The 12,621-nt window shown below is 44.9% G+C and overlaps 1 protein-coding gene and 1 long non-coding RNA gene across 7 annotated transcripts in view; one reads left to right on the plus strand and one right to left on the minus strand.

The window, feature by feature from the left end:
• Positions 1 to 9,036, plus strand: part of LOC138758870 (uncharacterized) — a 13,901-nt gene extending 4,865 nt beyond the window's left edge. The window contains exon 2 of the long non-coding RNA XR_011354517.1: positions 3,378 to 9,036. This is a non-coding gene — a long non-coding RNA (uncharacterized lncRNA). The remainder of the gene's footprint in view (positions 1 to 3,377) is intronic.
• ctns (cystinosin, lysosomal cystine transporter) overlaps positions 1 to 12,621 on the minus strand; it is a 76,432-nt gene that overhangs the window by 11,807 nt on the left and 52,004 nt on the right. For all 6 annotated transcript variants that reach the window (XM_069928372.1, XM_069928373.1, XM_069928375.1 and 3 more), the window contains 3 exons: positions 9,504 to 9,603; positions 4,003 to 4,122; positions 2,135 to 2,305 (listed from right to left, as the gene is read on the minus strand). In XM_069928372.1, coding sequence (XP_069784473.1) covers positions 2,135 to 2,305; positions 4,003 to 4,122; positions 9,504 to 9,603 — 391 coding nt within the window. The remainder of the gene's footprint in view (positions 1 to 2,134; positions 2,306 to 4,002; positions 4,123 to 9,503; positions 9,604 to 12,621) is intronic.

Here is a 12,621-nt window from a genome sequence, read left to right on the forward strand (position 1 = left end):
CTACAGGAGAAATGGAAACACACGGACACCATCAACTAAACTGCAGGCACCATAGTCAGTCTCTGGGATGCATTGCAGTGGATGTGAACCTGCCATTTCCATTCTGGCATCACATAGTTGTATAATAGCACACAGATTTACAGCTAATACATACTCATGGTGTCAAAATTCCTTTATGCATAATTACACGAAATTGCCTTCTGCCCGCTGTAAGGCAGATAAAGTTACCATTAGTGTTGCCTGGCACCCTTTACCGTAAGAGGAGAAGCAGGAGAGATCGTGGATTCGCCCTCATTGCTCCCACAGCCTCCGCAGCTGCACCAGCCCCTTTCCTGTTTGATCCATCGGTAACCTGAGCTCCAGATCCAAACCTCTGACATGATCAGGAGGCCTTCAGTGCCTGAGGCCCTTCGGGAACCATTCCTGCCCTCGACACCCTCTCAAACCCCGGTTCCAATAACTGATTCCCATGAGCCAGACTCCAGCAGCCCGCAGCGCAGGCGGGCCCCTCAGTCAGAGTCCCTCACTGGTTCGCTGCCGTGGTAACTTTCCCTGGAGGGCTGTCTCCTCTACTTCTCCTTCTCGATGGGGGATGTTTCCCGTTTCTAGTGCCCTGTGCTGGTGCGCTACTCCCCTGGAGTCTGCTACCCTTCGTGGACGCCTCTGATCACCTCTGCTGCCACCCTGGGCACAAGACTTCTGCGGTTGCAGGATTTCTCTTAACACCATCAATTGCTTTAACGGGCTGTTTGAAACCTGTTCGGAGCCGTCACCATTAGGACTGGAAGGTTGGACCCTTCAGTGTAACGCTGCATCTCCGCCAGGTAGTGACAGCTCTGAAAGTCATAGAGTCGCGCAGTGAGGAAACAGATCCTTCAGCCAAACCTTCCCATGCTGACAAAACTGTCCCACCCATACTCGTCCCACCTGCCCATATTCCTTTAAACCCATCCCATTCATGCTTCTGACCAAATGTTTCTTAAACATTGCAATAGAACCTGTCTCATCTACATCCTCCAAAAGACTGTTCCATACACCCACCACCCTTTGTGTAATTTAAAAAATACCCCTCAGGTTTCTGTTAAATCTCTCCCTCCTCACCTTAAACCTATGTGCTCTGGTTACCGATTTTCTTACCCTGGGCAAAAGAATGTGTTCACCTGATTTATTCTCATGATTTTTTTTTAATATCACCCCTCATCCTCCAGTGTTTCCAAGGAATAAAGCCTCAGCCTGTAGCTTAGGGTCCCAAGATCTGGAATCATTCTCTGCACCATCTCCAGCTTGATAGCATCTTTCCTGCAACGCGGTGACCAAAACTAAACACAAATGTCTCACACAACTGCACCATGACCTCCCAACTGATGAAGGCCAATGTGCTGAAAGCCTTTTTGACCACCCTATCTTCTTGTGATACCACTCCTATGGTACTATGTACCTGTAATCCTAGATCCCTCTGGTCGACAACACTTCCCAGCCCCTACCTTTCACTGTGTAGGTCCTACCCTGTTAGACTTCTCCAAATGCACCACCTCACATTTCTCTGTATTAAATTCCATCAACCATTCCTTTGCCCACCTGCCCAATGATTAAGATCCTGCTGCAATCTTTGGCAACCGTCTTCATGTGACTTCGCTTCTCCGTTTTTGTCTCTGCTGAGGGATTTACACAGAATGCAAGTTGAGGGGCTTGTCGAGGGAGGGAGAGGGGAAAGTTCACCTGTGGCAGCTTGTGAGAAGAGCTCATAACTTCCAGTTTCCCCATTTTGTATCTTGTAATGGTATCATGTCCCTCCCCAATGTTTCCCAATCCAGTCCCCCTGTCAATGCTTCCAAGGCAGCAACATAACCACCGCTTGGAACAGGTCCGTCTCCCAGTTGCCAGTGTTAGCTGTTAGTATGAAATGGGGAATTCTGTTGCTGCAGAGCAGGGGCCCTCCTCTCAACCTGTTTAGAGACAAGAGCCACCTCCCAGTGGTCAGTGTTACAGTTGTAGTCCTCAACCTTTCCACGGAGTCATACTCCCGAAGCTCAGGGAATCATGCGCGTTCGAGGGCGCTAGATTTCTCATTCTCACAATGTCTCACTGATGAGAATCCAGGAACCTCCCGTCATGCAGATTCGTCACCACCTACCTGGGGGATGTACTTAATCAGCGTGACCACAAGTTTGATGTACGAGATGTAGTAGAGGTATTGTAGCCATGAGACTTTGTCAGCAATTGCCACAAACAGGATAATGGACCCAAACAGCCAGAGCGCTACAAGAATCACTGTGGTAACCTTCGACACTCGCTGCTCCCCTCTCTGTGAAAGACGGATACGAGAGGCAATGTCAGAACATAACACTACCTCACAGACTTTGAACGAAATGTTGAGAACAAAGTGAGGGATATTGGATGGGAATGAATCAAGGCTCAGGATAAGGAAAAGAGAAGAGCATCTGGGATTGGTAACAAGGGAGACTTGAGATCCTAGGTTTACAACCTTTTTTTCCCAGGGTGACAATGACTGACACCAGAGGATTTCTGTTCAAGCTGAGTGAAGGAAAGTTTAGGGAGATGGCAGAGGAAATTTTGTTTTACTCAGAGTGATGGGCATCTGAAATGCATTGTGGGGGCTACTAGTGGAGGTTTAAAATACTCTTAGATAGGCACAAGGATGTTTAGAAAAATAGAGGTCTTTGGGCTATGAAGTAGAGAAAGATTAGATAATGGGTGGCATGATTGGCGTAGCGGTTAGCACAACGTCTTCACAACACCAACGATCAGGACTGGACCTGGGTTCGAAACCCGCGCTGTCAGTAAGGAGTTTGTACTTTCTCCACGTGTCTGTGGGTTTTCCCCAGGCGGCTCTGGTTTCCACCCACGCTTCAAAGATGTACTGGGGTGGAGGTTCTTTCTTTCTTTGGCTTGGCTTCGCGGACGAAGATTTATGGAGGGGTAATGTCCACGTCAGCTGCAGGCTCGTTTGTGGCTGACAAGTCCGATGCGGGACAGGCAGACGGACTCGTAGGGCCGAATTGGCCTGTGGCAGTGCTGTAGGTTTACATTTTTTAAAATTTAAAAATAAATTCTTATGGAGTAGGTTAAGAAATGTCAGCACAACATCGTTCTACTGTATATGGATTTTAAGAAGCTGTTTAAAAATGCCACATAAACTTGCAAACATAAAGGCACGGAGCATGGAGAGATTGCAGTGGCATAGTTAGATGGCAACGAGATACAAAAGCACGTGGGTAAGACAGATTAATGTGGGATTGGTGGAAAAAATATAACGGCAACTGTTCATTTTCAGAGACACACAGGAGGCTGTAGATGCTGGAATCTGAAGCTAAATTCTTCCAACAAATTGCATTCAGTAAACTTTCATTTTACAGGAACAGTACTGTTTTCTGATACTGCACGCAAGGGGTGGATGAGGAAATGGATCAATCAATGGACAACTGAAGGGTAAAAAGCCTCCAGAGGAACAGAGATCCAGAGCTGCAGGCACAGAGAATGGAAATGGCAGAAATTCTAGCTTACGGCAAACGGAATTACAAGGTAGAGCTGAGCTGGCGGAGTACAAATTATTTTGTGTGGTTCCTGACCACATGAAGAATATTGGAGCATTGTCTTGAAAGGGGTGATTGAAGTTTCGCATACATTTTATCTGGAATGAATGGTTAAACGTTAGAACAAAAGACGAGTGGAATAGATAGGTTCAAGCAGGGAGCCGTGGTATTGAATTAAAATTCTGATGGTCTCTGACTGGTTCGTGAATTGATAATCAGCTGTTAGAGCAGCATTATTTGAAGAAAAAAGTCAGGCAAAGATTCCGAAATTAGAAGCAAAATTATTTACAGTCACAAAGGTTTGACAACAACGAGCGTCTATTATACCCGTAAATTTATTTAAAATAGAATTGGAATAGGATTGGATCAGAAAAGTGCAAACAAACTCAGGAAAAGAACAATATTGATCTAAAACTGTTAAGAGTAAATGTTTCAGATGATTGCTGACCTCATACAGAAAACACTGGCAGATTGTAAACACTGTCAACAAGATAGCGTGGAGGCTGAAGAAGACATCGCTGGCTCCAACTGGGTTGACACTTCCTGGATTTGACTTCTGGAACTGAATCTGAAACAGCAACAAACACAAGTTTACACATTTCATTAAAATGAAATTCGCAGTTAAAGCCTCAGCTGGGGGCTCACTGGACAGTTATTAATGACCAGCTGGCCGCTTGTGGTGCTCCAAGTGGTCTCGCAGCATCAGCTCTATCCTAACTTTGGGTCTGTTTGCTGGTTTCCTCCCACACCTCACAATTGAGTAGTTGGCAGGTTCGCTGCCTCTGTGCCAGGAGAATCACTGGGGTGTTAATAGCATGAATGGTCTGAGAGAAGGGGTCCAAGGAGAGTACGTGGGGAAAACGAGATTGCTGGGTGAGCTGGCTACTTTTTGACCAATCTGTTTTACCATTTCCAAGTTAACCCCCTCCCATTTCCCGCCACTATTTCCTCACTCAAGTAGCCAATGGGAAGGCAGGGATTGCATTAGAGATAATGCAGAGGCTATTCTCCAGGATATTCCCCAGGTGAGAGGCTAGGTTTATTTTCCTTCAGAGGGGATCTGATTGAGGTTTACCGAATTATGAGGGGTGCAGATGATGTTTAAAGTAGTAAACCTTTCCCAATAGCAAAGGTGTCTAAAACTAGAGGGAATATGTTTAGGTTAATGAGATTCAGAGGGCATTGGAGGAACTAACCTCCTCTGTGTGGAGTGTGGAATGTAGAATGCACGGTTTGAGTGGGATGTGGGGCAGAAGGCCACAGACCAAGTGCTATTACGGTGGATTAGTTGTCCACGTGACAAAGTGCGCAGAAGAACTTGTTCTGTGCAATATATTTCTCTCAGTGTCACTCAATCATCTCTACACCACAGCTTGCCCTCCTTCCAAAGCTGTATTATCTGCAAATTTAGCTACTGGACATTTCTTCTTACATAACATATAACCATACAACAATTTACAGTACAGAAACAGGCCAAATTGACCCTTCTAGTCTGCACCGATTTACGTGAATCTCCACTAGTTCCATCTACCCACTCCCTTGCCCATAACCCTCCAACTCCCTCACATTCATGTACTCATCTAGCGTCCTCTTAAATGACAGAACTGACCCTGCCACAACTACCTCTTCCGGAAGATCATTCCACTTAGCCACCACTCTGAGTGAAGAAGCATCCTCTTATGTTACTCCTAAAGTTTTGCCCCCTAACCCTTAACTTATGACCCCTTGTTCCAATCTCCCCTACCCTCAGGGGAAAGAGCCTATTCACATCTACTCTATGTATTCCCTTCATAATTTTATGAGTCTTATCTACCTTAATACACCCCAGAAGTTCTAAAATCCCCTCTTTACTAATCCCTATCTTTTCCATAACTAACCCTTCTGCCTCACTTATCCTACACAATTCAATATCTCTTTCCTTCACGAACACCGACGAGAAGAATGTATTCAATATCTCCTCCATCTCATATGGTTCCTCTCACATATCTCCGCTCTGATTTTCCAGTGGACCTATTCTATCCTTAACTTTCCTTTTACTATTCACAAATTTGTAAAAACCCTTTGAATTTGCTTTCACCCTATTCGCTATAGCCCCCTCGTACCTTCTTTTTGCCTTTCTAATTTCCCTCTTATCCCAAACCTACTTTCAAATCCCTTGAAAATCTGGCCTTGCCTTTTGTCCTGACAGGAACATAAAGATTCTGCACTCTCAAAATCTCACCTTTAAAAGTTCCCCAATTCTCCTCAGCGTCCTTTCCAGAAAGGAAATCCCATCTACTCCCTGCAAATCCTTTCTCATCGGCTTTCCCCCACTCAAAATCACCACTACACATTGTGATCAGTGCAGACCCAGTGTTGGTCACATTGCCCGAACTGTTAATACACTCCTCACCCTGCTGCCTTGAGCTAGTTAGCCACTTCCCTCCCCATCCAACACCAAGAGCTCCTACCACATACTTTTTAGCAGGCTTTCGATCCTCCGAGCAATGACTAGTGGAAGGCAAAAAAGGCGAGCGAGTGGGGCCAGTTCAGACTTTTGGTGAGCTTTCATTCGATGGTTAATTAGGTACATGGCAAAGGCCCTATAAAAAGCAGGTGGGTAAAAGAATTGTGGCAGTGGGCCAGGCTTGGCTTGGGCCAGGACCCTGCTCTGAAGATTTCTGAGGCTTTGACAAAGATCTTTATTTCCTTACTAACAATAGGAGAGGCTTCCAAGGACTGGAGAGTGGGTTGTGTACATTTGTTCAAGAACAGAGATAATCCAGGAAATTTTAAGATGGTGAGCCACTGACCTGCATCTGGACTATATCCCCCCCCCCATGAACCTGTCCAAATTTTTTGTAAATGTCAAAATTGAGCCTGAATTTACCAATTCAGCTGGCAACTCATTACACACTCCCACCACTCTCTGTATGAAGAAGCTCCCTTCTATATACTCTTTAAACTTTTCCCTTTTCACCCTTAACCCATGTCCTATAGTTTTTATCTTACCTAACCTCAGTCAAAACACCTACTTGCATTTACTCTAACACTTATCATTTTGCATACCTCTATTAAGCCTTCCTTCATTCTTCTACACTCCAGGAAATAAAGTCCTAACCTGTTTAAACTTTGGGTAAATTAGTTCCTGAAGTCCCAGCAACATCCTTGTAAATCCTCTCTGCATCCTTTCAACCTTATTGACATCTTTCCTGCAGTTATGTGACCAAACTGCACCTAATACTCCTAATTTGGTCCCACCAATGTCTATACAATTTCCCTATCATATTCCAACAGCCATACTCAATAGTTTGATTTATGAAGGCCAACGTGCCAAAAGCTCTCTTTATGACCCTATCTACCTGTGACACCACTTTCAAGGAATTATGTATTCCCAGATCCCTGCCTACCTCACTCCTCAGTGCCTTACTGTTTACTGTGCTTTTCTGATCTTGGTTTGTCCAGTCAAAGTCCAACACCTCACATTTGCCTGCATTAAATTTTATCTGCCATTTTGCAGCCCTTTTTTCCAGGTTTTGAAAGCCTTCCTCACTGTCCACAACACCTCCAATTTTTGTGTCATCTGCAAACTTGCTAATCCAATTTATCACATTTTCATCCAGATCTCTTGATATTGATGACAAACACCAGTGAACCCAGCTTTGATCCCTGTACCGCACCACTTCCTGGCTTTTACAGTAAAGCTAATGTTTAATCCAATTTACTACCTCATCATGTACACCGAGCAACCGAACCTTCCTGACTAACCTCCAATTTGGGACCCTGTCAAGGGCTTTACTAAAGTCCATGTAGACAACATCCATTGCCGTTCCTTCAACTGCCTTGAAAATCTCTAAGATTTGTTAAACATGACCCACGTACAAAGCCATATTGTCTATCCCTATTCAGTCCATCACTGTTCAAATACTTGTATATCTGATCTCTAGGAACACCTTAGTGACCAGAAATGTTCCGCAGGGATCGGTGTCGGGATTGTTTGTGAAGTACGCAATTGACGGATGAAAAAGTAGGTGGGTGGGTTAGTATGTTTGCGGATGATACAGATTGGTGGACATATGGATAGTGTAGAGGGTTATTAAAGAATACAACAGGATAGATCAGTTACAGATATGGGCAAAGAAATGGCAGGTGGAGTTTAATCTGGTCAAGTGTGAGGTGTTGCACTTTGGGAAGTAAAATGTGAGGGGAATGCATGCAGTTAATGGCAGAGCTCTTCAAAGCATAAATGTACAGAGGGATCTGGGGGTTCAGGTCCACAGCTCATTGAAAGTGGCCATACCAGAAGATAAAGTTGTAAAGGAGTATGGTATGCTTGGCTTCAGTGGGTTGGGCATTAAGTTTTAAAGTAAGGAGGTTAGCCGCACTTGGAATACTGTATGCAATTCTGGTCGCTCCATTACAGGAAGGATGTGGTGGCTTTGGAAAGGGGACAGAAGAAGTTCCCAGTATGATGTCTGGTTTAGATGCTATGAGTTATGGGAGGAGATTGGACAAACTTGGGTTGCTTTCTCTTGAGCTTCAGAGGCTAAGGGGAGACCTGACAGAGGTTTATAAAATCATGAGAGGCGTCGATAAGGTGTACTCCAGGGTAAAAGCATCATGCACTGGAGGACATGCATTAGGGTGAGGGAGAAATTAAAGCTGTGTGTAGCTCACATAGACTGTTAGGTGCCAGGGTAATGGTAGAACCAGGTACTGGTTTAAAATGCCCGATTTACGAACAACTGGTACTTACGAACCGACAAGCCGGCCGGAAGTAGAATGGCGTCAACTTAGGGATTGAGCGTGGTCGAACAAGCATCGCAAGAGAGTATGCTGTACGATACCCATGCGTAATACTGCCATTGCCCAGAATCGCAAGAGAGTAGCGAACAGCATATTGCAAGCGTGGGAACAGATTTGAAACTGAAAAGTACGGTTTCGAACATCGGACCTGTAGAGTCATGTATGCCCTTATTTCGTCTCGTTTGCAAGTGACTCGTGAACCAACAGTCTGGTGACTCTTTACTGCCTCCCTGGGTTAAAGGCAGCTGGAAATGAACTTCTTTACAGCTGATTCCACCTCCAAATTTCACGTGGAAAAAAATCCTAATACACCTGTACTGTATTGGTACTGTACCAAATCTACCAGGGGAAAAGCCCTGAAACTACTGAACTGGACATGCCTCCAAAGCATAAACCCAATGCAAGTGTGGGTGTCCCCCCTCCAGCAGCAGAATCAAACCCAGACTCTCCAGCACCAGGTTCATCCTCTCCAACATCTCTCCATCATCTTCTCCTCCATCATCCAATTATGTGCTGTGTTATGATGTTTATGATGCTGTAGTGTATTTGGAAGTGTTTAAGTGTTTTGCATGCATAGAAAGGTAAAATATATACTGTATATGTTATATACTAAGATAAACATTTTACTGACTGACTGACGCTAAATAAGGACTGTATGTACCTGTTTAGACTTAAATACAAATTCGAGTTAAAGACAGTCCTAGTTAACAGAACTCGTTTTTAAACCCGGGGACTGTGAATATGAAGGGGTTGGAGGGATATCTATTCTGTACAAGCAGCAGAGTTTTAGTTTTGAGTTGGACGTGGGCTAAAGGGCCTGTTTCAGTGCTGTACTATTACCTGTTGTATGAAGTTCCAATTGACTAAAATACTTGTAGGGGAAATACTGCAGGGCAATCAAGATGGTGGGACCACATGGATAGCTCTTTTACTGAGCTGGCACAAGAAGTCCAGTTTTCTGGGTTGTACAATTTGATGACGTAATAAGCTAAATCCTTGCTATTATTAAACCAGTGATAAATTGGGATGAAAGTGCAGTTGCCTGCATGGTATAAAAGTGTCCCGTGCAAGTTCTCAAATAATTTAATTAGAAGAGCTCACAGTTTCAGCATTTGTGGAAGGACTAAATTGAATTTTGCAGTAATGATTGGAATTAAATCTTACCTTAATATCAAGAATCCAGAAGAGACCAATGTTATACACTCCATATGCAATGTGACCAGTTAGATTCAGTGCAAGAAAATCAAAATTCAATCCAATGACACTGAGACAGAAAAGGGATACTTGAATCAGTTATACATCCAATTACTTATAATACAGGTCTCATTAAATTTACATACAATTAATTTTGGAGGCAGACTTTGCAATTCAGTCATACAGCACAAGACATCACGACTATCAAGTACCTGTTGTACTAACACCTCTGGTCTATAGCGTTCTGTGTCTTGGCATTTCAAGCTTTTAAATTTAGACATACAGCATGGTAACAGGCCCTTTCATCCCATGAGCCCATGCTGCCCATTTACACCCAATTGAAATGCAACCTCAGTACATTTTGAAGGATGGGAGGAAACTGGACCACCCAGAAGAAACTCACGCAGACACAGGGAGAAGGTACAAAATCCTTACAGCATTTGTCTCGATGCTTCGTAAACATGAAACACTACCACCCCATCTGCATCAGTGACAGAGAACTCTCAGTGGCCAACTGTTTCATTTCTGTGGCACGATCCCATACTCACATGTCTGTCCATGCTTGTAGTGTCCCACCAAGACCACCCGTAAATTGGAGGAACAACACCTGATTTTCCTCCTGCCTTTGTGACCACACCTCCCCCCCACTCTTTTGTTCAGACACCTGCCAACATTTTTCCATACCTTGTTAAATGGCTCAAGGCCCGAAATGTTGGTTATGTATTTTTACCTCTGCTATATGAAGGACAGTTTGACTTGCTGAATTTCTCCAGCATTATGTTTTTTTACTTAGAACCTGTCTGCCTGGTGGAGATAAGTGTAGATTGATCAATGTTAATTAATGCCCTCAAGCGCCTTACTGCTTTGTAGAAATGTGATGATGTTTCCTCTGTGGCGATTGCAGGAGCTGAAGGAAATCACTGCTAACACAGCGATGGTCATTAACGACTGTTTTAATTCAAATTCAGCACGCCCCTTTAAGGGCAGCATGAGCTCAGTCACCTGGTGTGCGCTGAAAGGGATGCTGGAGTCAGAGAGAAACCTCTGATGACACCATTTCCCCATGGCTGCCCCGCCATATGATACAAGTGGAGCCGGTTCACCATGAGGATGTACGCCACCACACCTCCATTGTATATAGTTATGATTGACTACCGTATATATGGAGCTGGCCCGCCCACTGATGACATACCCTATGACTCCTCCCCCCGTGGTCCTGGGCCATAAAGGTCGAGCCACCTCTCCCTTCCTGCCATTCCTATACCTGGATCCGGGCCAGAAAGGTCCTTCTGTATATTAAAGCCTAGTCTTTGTGGTTACTGGTAGTGCACTACAAGAGGCTGGTGTTCAAGCATTGAAGTGATATGGATCTGATCAAAATTTGCCTACTGCAGAAACAGGTCTCACTGGTTGTACACAAAAGCCTGGAACAGTGGGGCAGCAAAGGTGCATAATCACAATGCTCTTTATCAACTCATTACATGTTGACATTCAACACCATCATTCTTTTAAAACTGATCAACAGACTCCAAGACCTGGGCCCCAATACCCCACTGTGTAATTGGATTACAGATTTATCACCACCTGAACCAAATCTGGCAAGAACACAAGAACATCTCCTCCACTATCTCCATCTGTACCAGAGCACCACAGGTATGAATGAGTTCTTACCCCTTGCTCTATTCGCTTTACATCTACGACTGTGTGACTCGGTATGACAACACCATCTAGCAATTTGTAATTTGTGGGTGATACCATAGTAGTGGGTTGTATACAAAGGGGCAATGAGTCAGATAGAGGAGGGAAGATTTAAAACTTGGCTGAATGGTACACTCACAACAACCTCGCACCCAATGTCACCAAAACCAAGGAGCTGATTGTGGACTTTAGGAAGGGAAAACCAGAGGTGTAAGATACAGTGATCATTGGGGAAATCGGAAGAGAGGGTGAGCAAATTTAAATTCTTGGGAGCTACTATCTTGGAGGACCTTTCCAGGATCCAACATAGTAATGTCATCTTGAAGAATTTCAAAAAACAAGTTGAAAAAATGTTTTAGGACCCCACTCAATAATTATACTGTAATTCGATCTTTAGTTTCTGCATGCCCTCAGAATCGGCTTCAGAAAAATTGGTTCTAAGGGAACTAATGTTACCCTTGTCTAAACTATTTTCATGCAAAATGTTGAAGGTGATTATCCTCAGAACTAATGGACTATAAATAGTCGCACTGCTACTCTCTCCCCCATCTGAGCCACGCTACTACTCTCTCCCCGCTCGCCCATCCGAGCCACGCTGCTACTCTCTCCCCGCTCGCCCGCCTGAGCCTTACTGCCACTCTCTCCCCACTCGCCCGACTGAGCCTTGCTGCCACTCTCTCCCCACTCACCCGACTGAGCCACGCTGCCACTCACTCCTGCTCGTCCGCCCGAGTCACGCTGCCGCTCTCTCCCCGCTCGCCTGTCTGAGCCGCACTGCCGCTCACTCCCCGCTCGTCTGCTTGAGTCGCACTGCTGCTCGCTCCGCACTCGTCCGCCCGAGTTGCTCTCCCCATTCACTCACCCGAGTCACGCTCCCAATAGGGTCTTTTTACCCTTAAAGTTTCTCAATTCTACCCACAAAGATTCTACATCTTCTAATCCAATGTCTCCTCTCTCCAAAGATTTAATTCCATTTTTAACCAGCAGAAGAATGGCCAGACTCTGCGTCAGAGAGCGTTGACTTGTCCCTGGTAGCTGTGGGAAGGTGGCATCTGCAGAGGCTGAACAAGTTGTATCTGGACAGGAAAAGGTTCTGTATCCTCGTGGGAGGTGTGTTGGTACAATCAGGGAGGAGCTGGAGAAATTGACCAGGATACTGCCTGGGAGAGAATGCTTCAGGAAGAGGACAGATGAGTGGGTTTGTTTTCTTTGGAGCAGAGGCTCAGGAGAATCTGGCAGAAACCTAAACCATTATTGAGGCAAAGATGGAGCAAATAGTAGGAACCAAAGCATTCGTACGGCAAATGGGAGAGTTGAGGTTAACTTGTATGCTAAGTTTGGTGCTCTGCCGTCTCTCCATCTGATCCAAATTGCCCGTCTGGCCATCAGG

Source organism: Narcine bancroftii, chromosome 3, assembly GCF_036971445.1.
Source record: "Narcine bancroftii isolate sNarBan1 chromosome 3, sNarBan1.hap1, whole genome shotgun sequence".
Taxonomy (NCBI): domain Eukaryota; kingdom Metazoa; phylum Chordata; class Chondrichthyes; order Torpediniformes; family Narcinidae; genus Narcine; species Narcine bancroftii.